Below are 20,873 nucleotides of genomic sequence, written 5' to 3' on the forward strand. Positions count from 1 at the left end.
GTTCACTGAAGTTAGAATTCCAAGGTGCAATCCCAAAGTGAAACCCAGTGGTTAGCATACCTCTGAGTAACTTTTATGGTTACAGTACAAAGTTTCCAGGACTTCCCTTTTATTAATTAGCCCAAGGATTTGGTGTCCGTGAAAGTCTGTCAGGTTTGCTTGGGAAGAGCAATCTTCCCTGAAAGACGATCTTCGATCTTCGTGTTTCCCGTTTTGTTACTAACTCTGGGTGACTTTGGGCAAATTCTCTCTGGACCTCGGAGGAGGGAGCTCCCCGTTATCCAGAAGAGGCTCAAAGACCCGGACGGTGACATTTCTCTTAATTCTCCTTCTACAACCTGGGTAGCTCAGACCCAGAGCTGGGTCCTGGCCGGCCCGAGGTCTCTCTCAGAGTTGCAGTCAAAACTTAACCCAGCTTTGCGCGCTAAGGGCGCTAAGGGCGCTGAGGGCGGCTCGGTTTCGGAGGAGGTAGCTACAGGTGAGTTCTTAAAGGGGCCTCCAGAGCTGGAGTAATAACCTGAGACTGATGACTGGGCTGGGGAGCACAGGCAAGGAGGAGTGAATGAATGAGCAAGTGAAAGAAGGAACAAATGTTTTCTTTCCACCCTTAAACACATTCACGCTTAGAATTAATCACTTAGACTTAAAAACCCTCTAGTAAAATCATCAAACTCTTAATCTGTCTCCCTGTTTTATGTGCCCTTCTTTAATTCAACCCCTCACGCCCCCAAAAAACTTTTACTTAAGGGCGAATAATTAAAACGCCCCAGTACAAAGTGGAAGACAGTGCAGAGATCGCACCCCCCAACCCCACATAAACCCCTCCCCTTCCCCCTTCCAGGCTCCGCCCGCCCCCGCCCCTAATGTGGGTGGTGCAGTGGACTCCTCCCCGAGACCGCTTTTCCCTGTTGGGGATCCACCCCCGGGGGCGCCAGGCACTCTCTCCTGCCTTGGAGTTGAAAACGGCACGTGTTTAGTGAGGTTAAAGGGTGTCTCGGAATGTGTGTCTTGGATCTGGTGTAGGTGAGGTCACGTCTCTCTTCAGACACCCCGACCCTTCCGGGCCTGGCGCGCTCCTTGCTCTGAACCGCGGGACACACCGGTGGGCTAGGGCGAGGTAAAGGCGGGCTCCTCCAGGGCCACCAAGGACCACCTGTAGAATCTGTGTGTCAACTCCTTTGTCTTCAGAGCCGCTTCAGTGGCCGCTCCTTTAAGAGAGGAGGTTCACTTGCGATGTTTCCCGGGTCCCCTTTCCCGTTCCCCAGCCCCCTCCAGGCCCTCCTCCCCCTACCAACCCAAAGGTAGCAGCGCTGAGAGCCCGGGGCTCGGCGCCAGCCGCCTCCTCACTTCCCATTGGCTGAGAGCGCCGGGAAAGCGGTCACGTGGGGGCGCGGCAGTCCAGCTCCGGGGCCGCCATCTTGGCGGAAAGTTTGGGGGGAGAGCGGTTGGGGGCGCGGAAGGAGGCGAGGTTCCGGGGGTGGGGCGGCTAGGAAGGGAGAGGGCGAGCGGGCTAGCGGGCCGCGGCGACCGAGGCGGCCGCGGCGGCGGCGGAGGAAGAGGAAGAAGGGGCGGTGGGGGTGCGGCCGCCGAGGGGAGCTCCTCCCCCGTTCCCTCACCCCCCTCAGCTCAGCTCCTCGAGCCCCGGGCGGGGCGGGGGGACGTGGAGCGGGGAAGGGCGGGGGAGCCGCCCCGACTCAGGCCGGAGCGCACCCCAGCTCCTAGCGCTCGCGGCTTGCAGGAACTTTGTGGTGGCGCCGCAGGTGTGGGGGCCCGCCGAGGTGTGCATGTGGGGCGTGAGGGCGTCGCGGAGCGCGGCCGCAGCCCTGTCCGGCGCCCGCTGGAGTAGCCCGGAGGAAGCGAGCCAGGAGAAAGGCAAGCGAGAGGAGGGGGCCAGAGCAGAGTGGGGTGATCAGCCCAGCTGGTCCCGCGTCGGAGCGCTCTTACTGTCGCTGCAGGCTTAGGGGCCAAGGGTCGGAGCGCCTCTGCACCCTCCAGTAGCAGGTGGGGAATATGCATACTTAAGCCGGGGGAGGGGTGGCCTCACGTTTAGGCGTTTAGTACCCTTTGGAGAGGGAGCAGCTTTCGAGGAGAATTTGGAAGCAGGCTTCTCTGTCAGCTCTTAATTTGCTGGGGTACCCACCCTTAGGTAAAAGCTTTCTAGATTGACTGACACTGCTGGGTTTTGAGGCTTTTTCTTTCACTTGGGAAAACTTCACCAGGTGGCCTTTTCATACAGGGCTGGGAGTTTTTCGACTTGAGATTCGGGGGAAATCCTAGTTTAACTACGACTCTGTTCTTTGCTTTAGTTGTCTCCGTTCTGTTTTATGTTTTCAAAGGTGTGTGCCCTCTTCCTGATACTGGAGAAAAATGCCGGTCCGGAAGCAAGGTGAGAATTTATTTCAGAACTCTCCTGCGAGTGTCACTTGCTTTTCTGTGTGTATGTTTTGTGATTGCTGTGCTTTAAAAATGTTCAGCTCCGATGAGACAGCATCGTCCTAGCCCTTAGTACTTAGGGAATCTAAGCCTCATATCCTTAGAAGGGAGAACCACCTAAATATTTTTCAAACTTTCTTTTTTGACATCTCTTTAGTGACTAGAGAGGCAGTTAATTTTGTTTTCTCTGAAATGTCTTTTCAAAAACTCTGAATTGGTGTTTTAGTATTTTACTTTATCATTCTTACTAAACACTGATTTGTGAATAAACGTGGGATCCTGGCTAAGAACTAGTGTTTTGAAACATTTACGATTTGGATTATCATGACAAATTATAGATAGGTAATTGCTTTTGCATATCAGATCACTTGAAGCCACGTTAACTAATATTTGATCAGTCTTTTGTTGTGGTAGATTATTGTGGTAGACTGCTAGCCCACATTTATAACAAACTGCTCACCTTCCTCCTTTCTCTGTGACATATGTTTAAAATGTTTTGATTATTTCAGGGAATGTGTGTGTGTGTGTGAACATAGTAGCATTGATTGACCTAGAGGATTTGGGGAAGTGTTTAGATGTCTCACAGATTATTTGCATAAATAGTGTGTAACACTTGTATATGTGTAATTTTAATCAGACTCTGCTTTTCTTCTCAGACACCCAGAGAGCATTGCACCTTTTGGAAGAATATCGTTCAAAACTAAGCCAAACTGAAGACCGACAGCTCAGAAGTTCCATAGAACGGGTTATTAACATATTTCAGAGCAACCTCTTTCAGGCTTTAATAGGTGGGAATTAAAACTTTATTTATGACCATTATGTGTCAACTAGACTTAATGCTCCTCTGAATTCATTTATTTTAAACTTAACAGAGTGATTTACTCAGTTCTCTGTAAGGAATTCAGTAACTTGAACATCCAGTGAGTTGTATGTCTGATAGGCCAATATCCTTTCAAAAAATACCTGATAACTGAAAAAACTTTCATTATGATTATTTCAGTGATCTTTGGCGATAGTGTGTAATATCCTAGCATTAACTAATAAAAGATGGAGAAGTTGCAAGAATGTTTCAGTACCCAAAAAGACAAGAGTGAATAACTTAATTGTTAGCTTGTTTCTATATTTGACTTCTGTTTCTCTGGAGTCCCTCAAAATGTTTGAAGAGTTCTATGTTTGAGGACATACGTCTCCTTAATATGGACCTCTGTTAAAACTTGGCATTCATGGAGTCAGAATTTTAGATCTGGAAAATTATCTTAGAGGTGATTTTGCTATTTTGTCTAATATTTTATCGACAAGAACATTAAAACAATATTCATAACTAACTTAAATTTAAGGTTGTGCATTGGTCTAATAAAGAACTGGACAAATAGTCAAGAGTCCTAAATTCTCTTCTTTACACTGCCATTAATTGAATGGTATTATACAAGTCATTTAACCTTTTCTAGGTTGCTATATTAGCTGTAGAATGTGAGTTCATTAGAACAGTGGTTTTTAGCCCTCCCTCCCTCCTGATTTTTAAAGTAGCTAGATTCTTTTTTAAAACAAAGTCTTATATTTTGTACACAATTCCCAATTTATGAAACAAGATGATTTGTCTGTGGCCTCTAGGTACGTGGAAAGTGTTAACCACTGAACTAGAAAATTTGTTCCTTCCAATTCTAAGAATGAAATGGTTTTAAATTAATCATTGACTATATAAATTAGATATGTACTTCATTGCATTACATTTGTTTCCTTAGTAACTTTCAAGTTGGTATGACCTAACATCTATTGATAGAGTAACTTTTGATGTGTTTGTGGATTACCTTTAAGTTAGTGTACCCTGTCAAAAAACCTTACTGCTAAATTGATACTCTGTATTAAGTTTGTTGTAAAATTAAAGATTTTAAGGAAGACCACTCAGTACACCTGAATAGTTTTAAAATATCTAACGTTATCATAGTATCTATTTATTTAAATTTTTTAATGTTTATTTTTGAGAGAGTGAGACAGAGTGTGGGAGGGGGGGAGCAGAGAGAGACACAGAGACACAGAATCTGAAGCAGGCTCCAGGTTCTGAGCTGTCAGCACAGAGCCCTACGTGGGGCTCGAATCCACAAACTGTGAGATCATGACCTGAATTGAAGTCGGACACTTAACCGACCAAGCCACCGAGGCGCACCATTATCATAGACTTTAAAAACCATACACAAGAATAGAACAGTATAATTAACTATTACATAATTAACAATATAATGAACCTATTTTCAAAAATTACCAACATTCTGTCTTTTTTGTTTAAACTCCTCGACATTTTTACATTTCAGTTTCTAAGCTCTGACATTTAAGGTCCAAATGGATGATCAAATTAGATTCCTCTGAAAAAAACAACAAAAAAGGAAGGGAAACATTTTTAGTCATTTGGTTTTCTAAATCAACCTTAAACTTAGGAATGTTTTATTTAGTAGAGTCAATGTTTAGAAAAAAAATAGTATGACTTCTGTGTCCTCATTTACCTATAGGCAAATAGGTGTAGTCCCTCTCTTTGTGGAGTCTGCAACTTGAAGAAAATTAAATGGTCAGTGAAGTAAATAGAATCTATGCTTCTTAGATTTCTCTGTAGATTGGAGGTAGATTTGCTGTGTTTGGAGGGATTTTTAAAATGTATTCTGCCTTGCCTGTTTTGAGTGTTTATCTGCTCTTACATGTGATTGAATTCTAATAGAATTAGCTTTCGGACAAGTTTGTATTTGGTGATCTTCTTTGTTCTGTATAATTTCATTGGTTGTGAATTTACCTTATATTTAGATTTGCTTGTATTTTAATGTTTAATAGGATATGATACCGAATTTTGGTGTAAGAAAAGTAATCGATTTTAGGAATTTTGAAACGAGTGAATTTAGTAGAGATCTTTATGTGTTTGCATACTGTAATTGAATTAATTGTTGACACTGCCTAAATAAATGCATTCTTTTGTGTTTGCTGAAATTGGGTTAATTTATTAACCTTTGTTACTTTTTTCAGTCTGAAAATGTTTAGGTTAGTAAGACTTTCCTTTTGCTTTGCACCGGTACCATTGTTCTTGAAACAGCACATTAGCGTACTTTAAACCTGTAAATTGCCCTGAGCTACACTAGAGTACTGTGTTCATAGTAGGTGCTGAAAAATCTTGGATTAACTTTTTTCCTTTAGTAGGCGGCGCTATTTTTTCTGAGGTAGTGTCTGTGGACCCTTGGATTAAAGGAGACATGGGTCTTGACAATCTGAGTTGTTTCAAAGGTTCTTGACTGCTTGAGTTTGGAAATCATCTCCTTAGGTCATAGTGAATTATGTAGTTACTTCTTTGTACTTGTTGTCTGCATAATTATTTATTTATTGATTCTTTGAACTGGTAGTTTGCATTGACTGTTCTCATGCATTTTAAAGAAGGTTGTGTGGGGTGCTGGGGTTTTGATGCTATAGAAATGTTGATTTATTTTCTTCTTCCTTCTGTAGTTGATACCTTATATAGATTAGGTTTCCGGTACCCTGAGGTTATTCAGAGGAACAAGTATGTGTATATTGCATTACATCTGTTCTGAGATAACAATTTTTAAATATTTTAATATCTTTGAATTTGGGATACATTTTATGACTGATGTGTGTTGGAAATGATTTTACATTCTTAGTGGCACATGATAGAATGGTACATCTTAGAACTGATGTCCTCATTTCAATGAAATATGGCAATCACTGTCCTAGCTCTGATGTTTGCTAGTATCTTTGAAGGTTTAAAAACTACTGAACACATGGGGCGCCTGGGTGGCGCAGTCGGTTAAGCGTCCGACTTCAGCCAGGTCACGATCTCGCGGTCCGTGAGTTCGAGCCCCGCATCAGGCTCTGGGCTGATGGCTCAGAGCCTGGACCCTGTTTCCGATTCTGTGTCTCCCTCTCTCTCTGCCCCTCCCCCGTTCATGCTCTGTCTCTCTCTGTCCCAAAAATAAATAAAAACGTTGAAAAAAAAATTAAAAAAAAAAAACAACTACTGAACACAGCAAAGTTTTTATTAACTTTTGAGTTTCAGGTGATAAGTTGCTTCTTTAAAGCTGAATATTTAAAGTTATATCAAAAAAAAAAGTTTATGAGCTATACATTTCTTTAAAATTTATTCTCCAAATACCTGGTGATAATCTTTGTGTAAATGGGAGACAAAGTCTGCCTAATTTTAATCCTTAATTTAGGTGAGTACAATTTGAAAACGTAATATATTTGATTTTGTATTCTCATTTTCTGCACTTACATTTGAAAAATTTATAAATAAGTAGACTGGGTGTTGTTTGATTCCAGGTCAGATCCCAGGTGTTCAGGTCCAGCATGATTTGAGGTTATTTATGATTCTTAGGTTTATCTGGGGTCTGAGATGATCTTTGTAATCCTCAAAGATTTCATATTAGTCTAGCCCCCCGCCCCGGGCGTTACTTATGGGACCAAACAATTATGCTTTTCTTGAGCACAGGAAGAGAACCTGAGCTCAAGATCAGGCTGACTTTAGAGACTTGAGTAAGTTGAGTCATGGGATTTGTATAGTTTGTCTGCAATAAATAGCAAGCTTATTTTAATGCAGTGTTTTATTTTAGTTATGAGATTTGTCAAAATGAAGATGGATCATGTAATAAATAATACTGTCCATTTATGAGATTTTTTGACTTCTACTTTATTTGTTGCTGTCCTTTTAACTGAGTTTCAGTAGGCCTTATAAACATGGTAAAGAACATTTGAATTTGTAGGTACTGGCTTTCAAAAAGTATGACTCCTTTTTTTTAAATGAAAAAAAGGTGCATCATCTTAACCACTTTTTTTTTTAAACAATTTTTTTTAGTGTATATTTATTTTTGAGACAGAGACAGCATGAGCAGGGGAGGGGCAGAGAGGGAGACACAGAATCCGAAGCAGGCTCCAGGACTGAGCTGTCAGCACAGAGCCTGATGCAGGGCTCGAACCCATGAACCGTGAGATCATGACCTGAGCCAAAGTCAGATGCTTAACTGACTGAGCCACCCAGGCACCTCTTAAACACTTTTAAATGTATAGTTCAGTATTGTTAAGTACACTGGTGCAAAAAACAGTTCAGAACTTATTCCTCTTTCAAAACCAGAACTCTACAACACTCTCCTTTTCCTTCTGCCCTCAGCCTCTGGTAACTACCATTGGAGTTTCTGTCTCTGATTTTGACTACTGTAAATAACTCATATATATAGTACTTGTCTTTTTGTGTCTAACTTATTTCGCTTAATGTTCTCAGAGTTCCTCCATGTGATAGCATGTGACAGAATATCCTTTCTACCTAAGGCTGAATTTTTTTACTGTATGTATATACCATATTTTGTTTATCCATTCATCCATTGATGGGCATTTAGGGTGTTTTCATCTCTTGGCTATTGTGAATAGTGCTGCTTTGAACATGGGTGTGCAAATATCTCTTTGAAAAACTGCTTTCAATTTTTGGGATACCCAGAAATTGGATTATAGGACCATATGGTATTTATATTTTTAATTTTTTGAGGATATCATACTGCCTTCCATAGCAGTTGCATTATTTTGCAGTCCCACCGACAGTGCACAAGGGCCCCAGTTTCTCCATATTCTTGCCAACACTTGTTATTTTCAGTTTTTTTGATAGTGGCCATCCTAATGGGTATGAGATTATGACTCTTTTTTAAGTATATGTAAAAAGTAATAATAGCTGACATTTCATCGAGTACTTTCCCGTGTGTGATGCAAGTGTCTCATTTGTTATAATCCTATGAAGCGTATATTCATCTATGAGGTGATTGTGTCATTTTATATCATTTTATAGATTAGAAAAGTAGGCACTGAGAGATTACAGATCTTGTTCAAGGACCTTCAGATACTAAATTGTGGAGCCAGAATTTGAACTCCATCTGAATCCAGAGCTGCTCCTCACTTTCTGTTATTAGGATGTTATCTTAAGTTGAATATTTTAATGTGAGAAAGAACACTAACAACAAGCGTGGTAAACATAGATGTTGGTCTGTGGGTTCAGTGGTTTTATTTTTAAGTTTTTACTTTGAAGGAGAATATTTATGATGGAATGATGTTTATAATTGCGGAGTTTACACATTTTGGAAAGTGTATTTAGTAATCAAGGTTTGTGAACTTCTAGCTATGATGGTAAAATGTCAAAATTTCTTAGATTTTTTGTTTCTTACTGGTCCCAGGGATACTGTATTTTAGTTTGTTACTAACTTCATTTGTGTGACTTTGCAAGCTAGGTTTGAGAAAGGAAAACATTTATTACAGGCTGTGGATCATTTTATTGGCTAAAACTTTATAGAATTGGAGGAAATTTTTATTAATTTTTCAGTTGATGGTTTTGATTGAATTGGATTATTATTTATATGCTAATAGTTTTGCCTATGACTGCTCTGAAGCAGTGCTTTGATTATGTTGAATCTGGTTGAATTCTCTTCAGAACCTTGTAATCACAGGGCTGTAAAAGCATCTGTAAATATTTCTTCTGGTCTAAGCAGTTTCATCTATGTAGGGTCAAGTTTTTCCCACTAAATTTTTTTTTTCTAAATTATTTTTCCAGTATACTATCAAGTCTAGGACCAGGTATTTCATTTGTCATATCTCTTTGGTCTGGGCACATTTCCATAGCTTGGTCTTTTATGACATTGGCATTTTTGAAGGATACAGTTCCCCATTTCTTTTATTTTTTTATATAAGTTTTCTAATTTTGGGTTTCTCTGGTGTTTGCTTATGATTAGATTCAGGTTATGTATTCCCTAGGGTTCTGTACATTCAGAGGTACAAGATATCTTTCCTTCATCGATGTTGTTAATTTTGATTACCCAATTAAGGTGTTTGATTTCTCTACTCCATAGTTAGTGTTTTTTCCTTGTTTATAAGCAGTATGTGGGGGTGACACTTCAACACCATGTGTATGTCTTGTTTTTTAGCAAAATTTCCACCTAGACTTAGTGTCCATTGATGATGCTTGCCTGAACCTTTTACTATGTTGAAAATGACAATTGAAAAATGGAAGTTTTATAACAGTGGCACTCTTCTACGTTTTCCAATTAACGCTTGGCATTTTACTGTAAGAACCCTCCTCTCCCATTTATCTATCTATATATGTATCATTTAAAAAAATTGTTTTAGTGTTTATTTATTTTTGAGAGACAGAGTGTGAGTGGGGGAGGGGCAGAGAAAGAGGGAGACACAGAATCCAAAGCAGGCTCCAGGTTCTGGGCTGTCAGCACAGAGCCCAATGTGGGGCTTGAACTCATGAACCCTGAGATCATGACCTGAGCCAAAGTCAGACGCTTAACCGACTGAGCCATCCAGGCGCCCCTGTATCATTTTTCTTTTAATCGTTGATATTTATTATCATCCTTAATGATTTTGGTGCTCAGATTGTTTCTGATTCATTTGGTGAGAACTCTCTCAAGCTTGCTTTTATGTCCTTATCACATGCCCCTATTATTTTGAGTACTTTCTCATTTTTTTGGCCTAACAAGGTATTCCAGATTCATCTTGTAGGTATCTTGCCCAGCCTTGGAATCAGCCATTTCTCTGAGAAGTTCTGGTTCCTTTTGATACTTACCTCATTTTAAGGAATATGTGTGTGAAAATACCCTATGACTGTTAGTCAAATGGTACTTAAAATATTGAAATAACTTATTTTTGGACATTGGCTTGACATTTTCCTGTTTCTAATGTGCAAAACACAAATTGTAATACATAGTTTAAAGTTTTATAGGATATTCTTTTTGGGGATCAAAATGGTTTTAGTGTACATAGGTTTAGAAGAAGCAGAGTATTCTCGAGTAGACTTGACTATTGCATATTTTAGTTTGTGAAAACGTTGTACTTGCTTTTAGTCAATTAACTGATAGAATTTTTTCCCTCTGAAATGGCTGGGTTATATTGCAATGTTTTCAGCTTTCTAGTTGCCTAACTCTCCAAAATGGAATTTATTATAAAAAATAATGCATATTCCATGTAAAGCATTTAAGATCACCTAATTGTACTTTATATAAAATGTTGTCAAGAAAAATCTCACACCAAAGGTAACCTCCTTCCATAGGGTGAATATCCTTCTAGAATGTTATTCTTTATGTATTTATACATAATTTGATTTTGCAAAACAAACTCTCTACACAACTAAAACAGTTGTTTCCTACGATGTGAATGGAGATTTATAATCTCTGTGTAAAGTGAAAAATTGCATCAGATTAAAATTACCCGTGAAAATCCTTCCGGAATTTAACACTGTCTCTCATTAACTGCAATATAGTTGTTTTTTTCTCTAGCGAAAGAAATCATTGTTTCTTCAGTCAGGCAACAGGCATAGTAGTTGGCTTGTGTTTGAGTGATCTCTTGTACAAAAGCACATAATTCTAGAATCAGACCGAGTGCAGTGAGATATAGAGATGTTTACATTATTAGAGGCATATGAAAACGGAGACTACCTGAGGGAACAGTCTTCTCCCTTCTCACTTTTTATGTGCAACGACTTATTGGGTGGACTAATAGGTAGAATTGTCCTTTTTGGTGAAGGGAGGTGCTGAAGTTAGATTTGCTTAAGTGTATGTAGTGTGTATATACATATTAACTTTTCATCTCAAAATTTCTCATTGGATATCTTTCCATATCAGTAGGTTTGTATTGTCTTTAATTACTTTGTTTACATTGTATAGATTTACTATAGTTTTATTAATGATTTCGTAGAAGCACTTAAGTATGTAACTTTTCTGTATTACAAACAACATTGTATTTGTATATGTCTCTTTGTTCTACATCATTTATTATATCCTTTGGGTAAATTCCTGGAAATAAATTGCTTGGTAAAAGGGATTTGCATTTTAAAAAGGCTTTTGAGGGGCGCCTGGGTGGCACAGTCGGTTAAGCGTCCGACTTCAGCCAGGTCACGATCTTGCGGTCCGTGAGTTCGAGCCCCGCGTCAGGCTTTGGGCTGATGGCTCAGAGCCTGGAGCCTGTTTCCGATTCTGTGTCTCCCTCTCTCTCTGCCCCTCCCCCGTTCATGCTCTGTCTCTCTCTGTCCCAAAAATAAATAAAAACGTTGAAAAAAAATTAAAAAAAAAAAAGGCTTTTGATGTTTTAAAACGGTTATATTCAATTTAATTTTTTAGGTAGTATGTGGAATAACAACTAATTCACTATATCTTAAACAATACAGGTATTATCCATCTTTTTAATATTTTCTACTCTGATAGGTGGAATATACTTTTAGTCATTTTGATATTTTATTATAGATTTCTTTGGTTAAAGAAATAACCTAAGCGTCCGACATCAGCCAGGTCACGATCTCACGGTCCGTGAGTTCGAGCCCCGCATCAGGCTCTGGGCTGATGGCTCAGAGCCTGGAGCCTGTTTCCGATTCTGTGTCTCCCTCTCTCTCTGCCCCTCCCCCGTTCATGCTCTGTCTCTCTCTGTCCCAAAAATAAATAAACGTTGAAAAAAAAAAATTAAAAAAAAAAAAAAAAGAAATAACCAACGATATAAGAATTTTCAGTGATGTATGAATTTTTTTTTAATGTTTATTTTTGAGAGAGAGCATGTGAGACCAAGCAGGGGAGGGGTAGAGACAGAGGGGGACAGAGGATCTGAAGCAGGCTCTGCACTGACAGCAGGAGCCTGACGTGGGGCTAGAATTCATGAACCGTGAGATCATGGCCTGAGCTGAAGTTGAATGCTCAAACGATTGAGCCACCAGGTACCCCCAATGTAAGAATTTTCTTACATCATTCATTTTAATTTCTTTTGTGAATTATTTGTTCATGTCATCTGCCTCTCCTACCACCTTCCCCCCCCCTTTTCTCTTAGAAGTATAAAATCGTTAGGTGTAACATCTACATTAGGAATATCAACTTTGTCTGCCATGTAAGTTTCAAATAGCTTTCCTTGTTTGTCATTTGTTTTTAAACTTTGATTTTTAAGAAAACCTGTATTTAGATTCATCAATATTCTTTGTGCTTTCTGCCCTTGGTATCATGCTTAGAAAAGCTTCCCTATTCCCAAGATTATAAAAATGTTTCCTGTATTCAGAATCTTTAATACCATCTCTATTTTTTAAACAGAATTAGTTTGGGGCACCTGGGTGGCTCAGTCAGTTAAGCGTCTGACTTCGGCTTAGGTAATGATCTCATGGCTCATAAGTTAGAGCCCCACATCAGGCTCTGTGCTGACAGCTCAGAGCCTGGAGCCTGCTTTGGATTCTGTGTCTCCCTGTCTCTCTGCCCCTCCCCTGCTCATGCTCTGTATTTCTCTCCTTCAAAAATAAATAAACAAAAAAATTGTAAACAAATTTTTTTAAATAACTTTTTAAAGTTTATTTATTATTGAGAGAGAGAACACAGCTGGGGAGGGGCAGAAAGAGAGAGGGAGACACAGAATCCTAAGCACGCTCCAGGCTCCGAGCTGTCAGCATACAGCCTGACGTGGGGCTCAAGCTCCCCAACTGTGAGGTAATGACCTGAGCTGAAGTCACACACTTAACTGACTGAGCCACCCACACGTTCCCGTAGCATCACATTTAAATCTTTAATACATTTGGAAATTATTTTGAAATAAAGTGAGATTGTTTTTTAAAATATAAATGTTATTTTTATACTCCTTTGTACATTTTTAAAAATTATTGGACTTTAATTTTTTTTTTTAGCAGTTTTAGGTTTTACAGGAAAATTGAGTGAAAAGTACAGTTCCTATATCCTCATTACCACTCTTCCTTCCATTTCCTTTCATTAACATCTTGCATTAGTGTTATAGTTGGTAAGCCAGTGTTACTATAGTCCATAGTTTACATTGGGGTTCACTCTTTGTGTTATACGTTGGTAAACTTTACATACATATTTGTTGTTCTGACACATGCATCCACTATTACAGTATCATACAGAATAGTTTCACTACCCTGAAAATCTCTTGTGCTATACATGTTCATCCCTTCTTCCTCCCTTTAAGTCCCTGGCAACTGCTGCTCTTTTTACTGTCTCCATAGTTTTTTGCCTTTTCCAGAATGTCATATAGGTGGAATCATAAGTATGTAGCCTTTTCAGTTTGGCTTCTTTCCCTTAGCAATATGCATTTAAGTTTTCTCAATGTCTTTTCATGGCATGGTAGCTCATATTTTCTTTTATTTTTTAAAGACTGTTTTTTAGACCAGTTTTATTAGAGTTCACAGCAAAATTGAGAGGAACGTACAGAGATTACTTGTATACCTCCTGCGTCCACAGATATATAGCTTTCCTCATTATCAACATGCCCTACCAGAATGGCACATTTATTACAATTAACATACTTAACATGGGCACATCATTATCCCCCAACGTCCATAGTTTACCTTAGTGTTCATTCTTGGTATTGTACATTCTGTAGTTGGGACAAATGTATAATGAGATGTATTCACCATTATAATATCGAACAGTATAGTTTACTGCCCTAACAATTCTGTGTACTCTGCTTATTCATCTCTTTCCCACTTGCAACCCTGGCAATCACTGATCTTTTTACTGTCTCCATTAGTTCTGCCTTTTCAAGAATGTTGTATGGTTGGAATCACACAGCATATATTTAAGGTTCCTCTACATCTTTTTATGGGTTGATAACTTTTTTTGTTTTTAAGTGCTGAATAATATTCCACTGGATGTATTCAGTTTATGTTTTCACCTATTGAATGATATCTTGGTTGCTTCTAAGTTTTGGCAATTGTGAATAAAGCTGTTATAAACATCTGTGTGCAGGTTTTTGTATGGACATAAATTTTCATCTCATTTGGGTAAATACCAAGGACCATGATTGCTGGATTGTATAGTAGGATTATGTTTAGTTTTGTAGGAAACCACCAAACTGTTTTCCAAAGTGGCTGTATCATTTTGCATTCCCACCAGCAATGACTGAGAGTTCTTATTGTCCCATATCCTTGTTAGCATTTGGTATTGTCAGTGTTCTCTATTTTGGCCATTCTAATGGGTGTATGGTGGTATCTCATCAGGTTCATTTCCCTGATGACATATGTGGACCATCTTTTCATATGCTTATTTGCCATCTGTATATTTGCTTTGCAGAGGTATCTGTTAAGGTCTTTTTAAAAATATTTTTTCCATGAAATAAGGTATTTTCATAGATTAGAGATGTTGCCAATGCTATGTTAAATTATTACAGGTTCTTGACTGCTTAGACTTCCTACTCTGATCTTTGTTTCTTTAGTTTGAGAGTTTGTAAGTATTTCTGTTTGGGATGATAAAAGTGGTAACTAAAAGCTAGAGAACATTTTCCTCACACTCTTTTGTGGGTGTTTCTGGAATTTTGTACTTTTCCTTATTCCTGTTTTGCAAACTTTGAATTCTGCAAGAAAGTAACAAAGACAAATGAAAATGTTTTACTTAAATTTAGAGAGTTCTGAAATATGTGATCTTAGAGACTTCCTGAAAATATATATTTTTTGGTGATAGAAATGATTCTTCTCTGTTCTGTTGGACTAGTTGTATGTGCCCAAGTTTAATTTAGAATTTTTAATTGTCTTGAAATTTTCGATTGTTCAATTGTTTCTATATTTCTAATTTATATATGGTAAGTTTTTAGCTTTGTTACCTTGTAATTTAGATCTTTGTTCAGGAACTGGACTTGTGGGGACCCAGTTTAGTTCAAAACAGAAGGCACTTGATAGACTATAAATGGCAAATAGAAATAGACTGTGTTATGACTGATCCAGTAGGCTCAACAAAATTAATGTTTCTAATTGTGAAATGACTCAAGGGTAGTTTTCTCTAATGTATGTTTTAGTATTCCTGCATTTTTTTGTGTTCTTGCTTGCTTTAGTGCATCATTATTTTTAAAAGGAAATAAGTTTTTTCAGGGTAGTAAATAAAAATGTAATTAGTCATTTTAATTATGTGTCTGGTGTACATCTGGGTGAGCTATATGGATTTTCAGATGAGTGTGGAATTACTCTTATTTGTTAAATGGCAATCATTTTGACTACTATATTCTCCCATTTTCTATATACTTTCATATGAAAGATTGAAGATTAGAGTTGACTCAAGTGAATTGTTTGCATAGGTTTTTTGAAGGACTCTGTCATTTTACATGTGATAGTAAATTTGGCAATTTCTCATTAAATAGTATTGAGATGGGACTACTGAAGCATTATTTTGCTGTGATTACATGTTTTCATAGTCTGTACATTTTGATATAATTATGCGTAGCCCTGATTATTGGCATTGAATATTATTGGCATGGGAACATATAAATGATTTATACGAACCAGAATTGAAAAAGAATTTTTCATTGTCAAAAAGCTGGTTAATTTAATTTTCAAAAATGTTAATACATGGGTAGTAATAGAAATTTAAAATAAATGTGTGTGTAAGATTTTGTAGCACCTGAAAATATAGCCATCACATTTTTATAGAAATCTACCTATTTAAAAAAATTTTTTAATGTTTATTCATTTCTTTTGAGAGACAGAGAACAAGTGGGGGAGGGGCAGAGAGAGAGAGACACACACACACACAGAATTGGAAGCAGGCTTCAGCCTCTGAGCTCTCAGCACAGAGCCTGATGTGGGGCTCAAACTCACGAACCGTGAGATCATGACCTGAGCCAAAGTCGGCTGCTTAACCAGGTTACTGAGCCATCCAGGCGCCCGTAGAGATTTACTTTCTTAAATCTACCTGTTTTAAGATGGTGTTATATGATTTTTAAGTGTTACATATTTTTCCTCAGTTTTCTCCATCTCTCAAAGACATTATTATCATACCTCATCTTTCAATTCTTTTCTCTCCTAAAACATATTCACTCCATTAGTATTCATTGATTGAATGCCTTTATTTATTTTCATGAAGTTGGTTTTTTGAGAATAACTTGGAATGTCAGATTTTAGCATGTTAAACATTTTCAAGAAGTAGGAAAGATTGGGATTATACTAGAATTTGTTTTTGTTATATTTGACTTCTTATAGTAGTAACTTCTGCTTTACTTTAGGCTAGATATCTTGTGGAACTCAGTGTTATATTCCCCAGGTTAGAAACATCTAAAGAAAAAGTAGAAAAGTAATGTTTTGAGTCTTAGAATGTTATTGTAAAAATATTTTTCTTGTCACAGTGATAATCTTTTTCTTTGCTAAATCTTTATAGTTATGATAAGTGTTATAATTATTTTCTGACATAAAATGTAGCTTATAAAGAACAGGGACTGCTGATAGCATGGGAAATAATAAGTACTTTGGACTTAATAAGAAAAGCTCAGCCTGTGTCCACTTTTTCCAGAGTGCCCTTTTTGATCAGGCATACCTTTGAAAAATCTTTATTGATACAACTGAACAAATTGTAATAGATAAACATTTTCTGAAGAAGTGTTACTTTGTTGCTGATCTTTATAGTCTTGAGATACCTTCAAGATGAGGAAGTGTGGTGGACAAATGAAATAAAATGTGTGGAATGTTAGTCAAGATGGGATATGGGTCAAAATTAAAGATGTGTGTGTATATATATTTATATATTTTAAAGGAAAGTGATAATAACTGACAAACTGTCATACCAAAAATGTCACCACACTATACATGTGTTAACAGAAATATTTCAGTACTTTTGCATATGGTTTTGGTTTGCCAAGTGTGGTAACGAATCTCTTTTTAAGCTGGGGATAGATAATAATCTGGTAACAGTCTGGCAGTATCAGTTTTCCTGACCTCAGTATGAAACAAAGATATTTAAATAGTGTAAAACTTACATATGAAATTCCATGCACTTGACTCATTTAAGCTCTCCTAGAATCTCTCTCAGCTTAATTTTTTGTGATAAAATATAAAATATACAAAACAAAATTTACCATTTTTTAAGTGTACAATTGAAGGCATTAAGTACATTCACATTGTTTTGTGACCATCACCCCTCTATCTCCTGAACCTTTTCATCATCCCAAACTGAAACTCTGTACCCATTAAAACAATAACTCCCCATTCCTTCCTTACCCCAGTCCCTAGTAACAACTGTTGTTTCTGTCTCTATGAATTTGACTATTCTAGCTACCTCATATAAGTGGAGTCATACAATATTTGTCTTCTTGTGTCTGGCTTATTTCACTTAACATAATGTCTTCAAAATCCATCCATCCATGTTGTAGGATGTATCAGAATTGTATTCCTTTTAAAAATTGAATAATATTACATTGTGTGTATATACCACGTTCTGTTTTGTAATCATTTATCTCTTGATGAACATATGGGTTGTTTTCACCTTTTGGATGTGATGAATAATGCTGCTGTCATCACTGATGACGAATCAGTGATGTACGAATACCTGTTTCAATTGTTTTGCATATGTGCCCAGGATCTAATGCTGGATCAAATGGTGATTCTATGTTTTAATATTTTGAGATACCACTGTATGGTTTTCCACAATGGCTACATCATTTTATATTTCTACCAATAATGGACAAGGGTTTAACTTTTCTACATCTTCATCAATACTTGCTATTTTCTGTTTTATTGATAATAGCCATTCTAATAGGTGTTTACTCAGCTTATTTTGTCTTAAGCCTGATGTAATTAAAATAATATGAATATTTGATTTCCAGTCCGTAAGAGCTCAGATACAGCAAATTAGAAAGGACTTTTTAATAGATGAGGCATTTTAATTGACAGGATGTGAGTGAACTTTTGGAAAATTCACATAGGGAACATTTTATTCTATGATCTTTCTATAAAATGCTATTCAAAGTTATAGTAGTCTAGATCTCTGTTGTCCTGTATGATAATCACTAGCTGCATGTAGTTATTTAATTAAACATAAATGAAATTATAAATTCAGTCCCTCATTTACACAAGTCACATTTTAAGTGCTCAATAGTCATATGTAGCTAGTGGCTACCATATAGTGGCAGATGTAGAATGTTTTGAAAGTTCTTTTGGACAGCACTGATCTAGATATTTGTCAGAGATGTTACTGAAGGATAACACAACAATATTTCTGTTAAGTGTAGAATAAAAGGTCACAGAAAGTTAAGATTTCAAACTTGACTTACAATAATGGAAAATATAATAATTTTACATAATGATAATGTGCTACTTTTCTTTTTTTTGGGGGGGGCTACTTTTCTTGAGATTGGTAATCATCCAATTACTCAACACTCATTTAGTGCTGTTGGGCATAATTGTATTAGGAGCTCTGGCATATTTTTTTAAAAAAATTTTTTTTTTTCAACATTTATTTATTTTTTGGGACAGAGAGAGACAGAGCATGAACGGGGAAGGGGCAGAGAGAGAGGGAGACACAGAATCGGAAGCAGGCTCCAGGCTCTGAGCCATCAGCCCAGAGCCCGACGCGGGGCTCGAACTCACGGACCGCGAGATCGTGACCTGGCTGAAGTCGGACGCTTAACCGACTGCGCCACCCAGGCGCCCCTCTGGCATATTTTTTTTTAATAGGAGATACCTCTCCCTCTCTCTTTATAGTTCTGTAGATATATATCTCCTACTTATATAAAATATGTATTTCTTACATATATAGAAATATCTACATAAATGTATAATACTCATATATATGTCTTCTACAAAAAAAATCTGTAATATTTTCTGAAAAATAGTCCTATTTAAATTTCTCTAATTGTCACAATGTCTTTTATACCCTCCTCCCTCCTCCCCCCACCCCAGTCAAGCCTCAGACATTGCAGTTGATAGCTGCGTCTCTTTTGTTTCCTTTCTACCAAAAAAAAAAAAAAATTCTCGCTTTCAAATAGTTTCCTTTTCATGACATTGACTTCCTAAAGAAACTGCCAGTTGTCTTATGGAATGTCCCCTTCTAGATCTGTTTTTTTTTCCCGTTGCTTTTCTGGTGTCATTTAACTTGTTTCTCCAGCCACTGTATGTCCTGTGAACTCAAGTTGGTTCTGAAGGCTTGATTTAGGTTCAGCTTAAACAATTTTTGGTAAGAACACTTTGTAGCTGATGTTCTGAATTTGAGTTCATTATTTTCTCATGATGGCTATATGAGCAATTTTATATAGTAACTCGTTTGTAAAATGCTTTTACGTAGAATTTTCTCTAGTAATATTCTTAACACCCTGTGAAGTAGGTTGATACTACCTCACTGTGCTGAGCTTAGTTTTTATTAGCTCTTTACTTAGAAAGTTCTACAGAGCTACTCCTTATTAAAAGGGAATTACTTTGTCTCTACTGTCTTCAGAAATTGGTTTTTAAAAGAGATACTAATCTTTTCATCATAGAAATAAGTAAAAGTTATTCTGTCTAAATGTTATTTATAGTAATTGTACATGATTCTGTACAGGATAATGCCCCACCTTTGCTGTTAAATGATACTTTCTCCCCATTAAGAAATCAACTCAGGGCTGCCCGAGTAGCTCAGTTGGTTAAGTATCTGACTTCGGCTCAGGTCATGATCTCACTGTTCGTGAGTTCAAGCCCCACATAGGGCTCTGTGCTGATGGCTCAGAGCCTGGAGCCTACTTCGGTTTCTATGTCTCCCTTTCTCTCTGCCCCTCCCGTGCTCGCTCTCACACACACACTCTCTCTCTCTCTCTCTCTCTCAAAAATAAACATTAAAAAAAAGAATCAACTCAAAGTATGCCATTAGGTGAATAAAGAATATAATAGTGGTGAACTTAAACATATGACTAACACTCAGAGCTTTTGAATGGCATGAATAATCAATCATTGTTAATATACTAAGTTTATAATAATTCCAGCTGGTAGCAAAGTAGCTTGATCTTTTAAATTATCCTGTGCTACTTTAAGTAAATGTATGGGTTTTTTAAAGAGTTTTGTCATATGTCTGGGGCGCCTGGGTGGCTCAGTTGGTTGGGTGTCCAACTTCATTCGGCTCAGGTCATGATCTCGCAGTTCCTGAGTTAAAGCCCCATGTTGGGCTCTGTGCTGACATCTCAGAGACTGGAGCCTGCTTCAGATTCTGTGTCTCTTTCTCTCTGCCTGTCCCCTACTCACACCCTGTCTCTCAAAAATAAATAAACATTAAAAAAAATTAAAGAGTTTGTCATATGATTGATTCTAAAATGTACAGTATTTAATTTACTATTTACTTTTTTTGTTTACTTTGGTGTGAAAAACCACGTGAGGGGTTCATATTGAGGAGATACTGATGGTACAAAGATAAAATATCAGTAATGACTCATGTCTTCCAAAATTTACCGAAACAGGGGAACCTGAATGGCTCAGTTGGTTAAGCATCCAACTCTTGATTTCGGCTCAGGTTGTGAGCTCACAGTTGTGAGATTGAGCCCCACATCGAGCTCAGGTTGGAGTGTGGAGCCTGCTTAGTATTCTTTCTGTCCCTTCCCTGCTCGTGTGCATGGACTCTTTCTTTCTCTCAAATAAACTTTTAAGAAAAAAAAGACAAAATTCACAGTAATGATATTAGCTACTGTTGGTTAGGAGCCTATTATGTGCCATTGTGCACTAT

General features: G+C 37.7%; 1 protein-coding gene across 14 annotated transcripts in view; it reads left to right on the top strand.

Annotated features, from left to right (window-relative positions):
- The first annotated feature begins 947 nt into the window (after positions 1-947).
- Positions 948-20,873, top strand: part of DLG1 (discs large MAGUK scaffold protein 1) — a 278,066-nt gene continuing 258,140 nt past the window's right edge. For 4 of the 14 annotated variants that reach the window (XM_030330686.1, XM_030330687.1, XM_030330691.1 and 1 more), the window contains exons 1-3: positions 1,538-1,872; positions 2,337-2,386; positions 3,090-3,221. In XM_030330686.1, the coding sequence (XP_030186546.1) occupies positions 2,368-2,386; positions 3,090-3,221 (151 nt within the window). In that variant the 5' untranslated portion in view covers positions 1,538-1,872; positions 2,337-2,367. The other 10 variants (XM_030330685.1, XM_030330689.1, XM_030330690.1 and 7 more) reach the window with 5 other exon arrangements.

Source organism: Lynx canadensis, chromosome C2, assembly GCF_007474595.2.
Source record: "Lynx canadensis isolate LIC74 chromosome C2, mLynCan4.pri.v2, whole genome shotgun sequence".
Lineage (NCBI taxonomy): Eukaryota > Metazoa > Chordata > Mammalia > Carnivora > Felidae > Lynx > Lynx canadensis.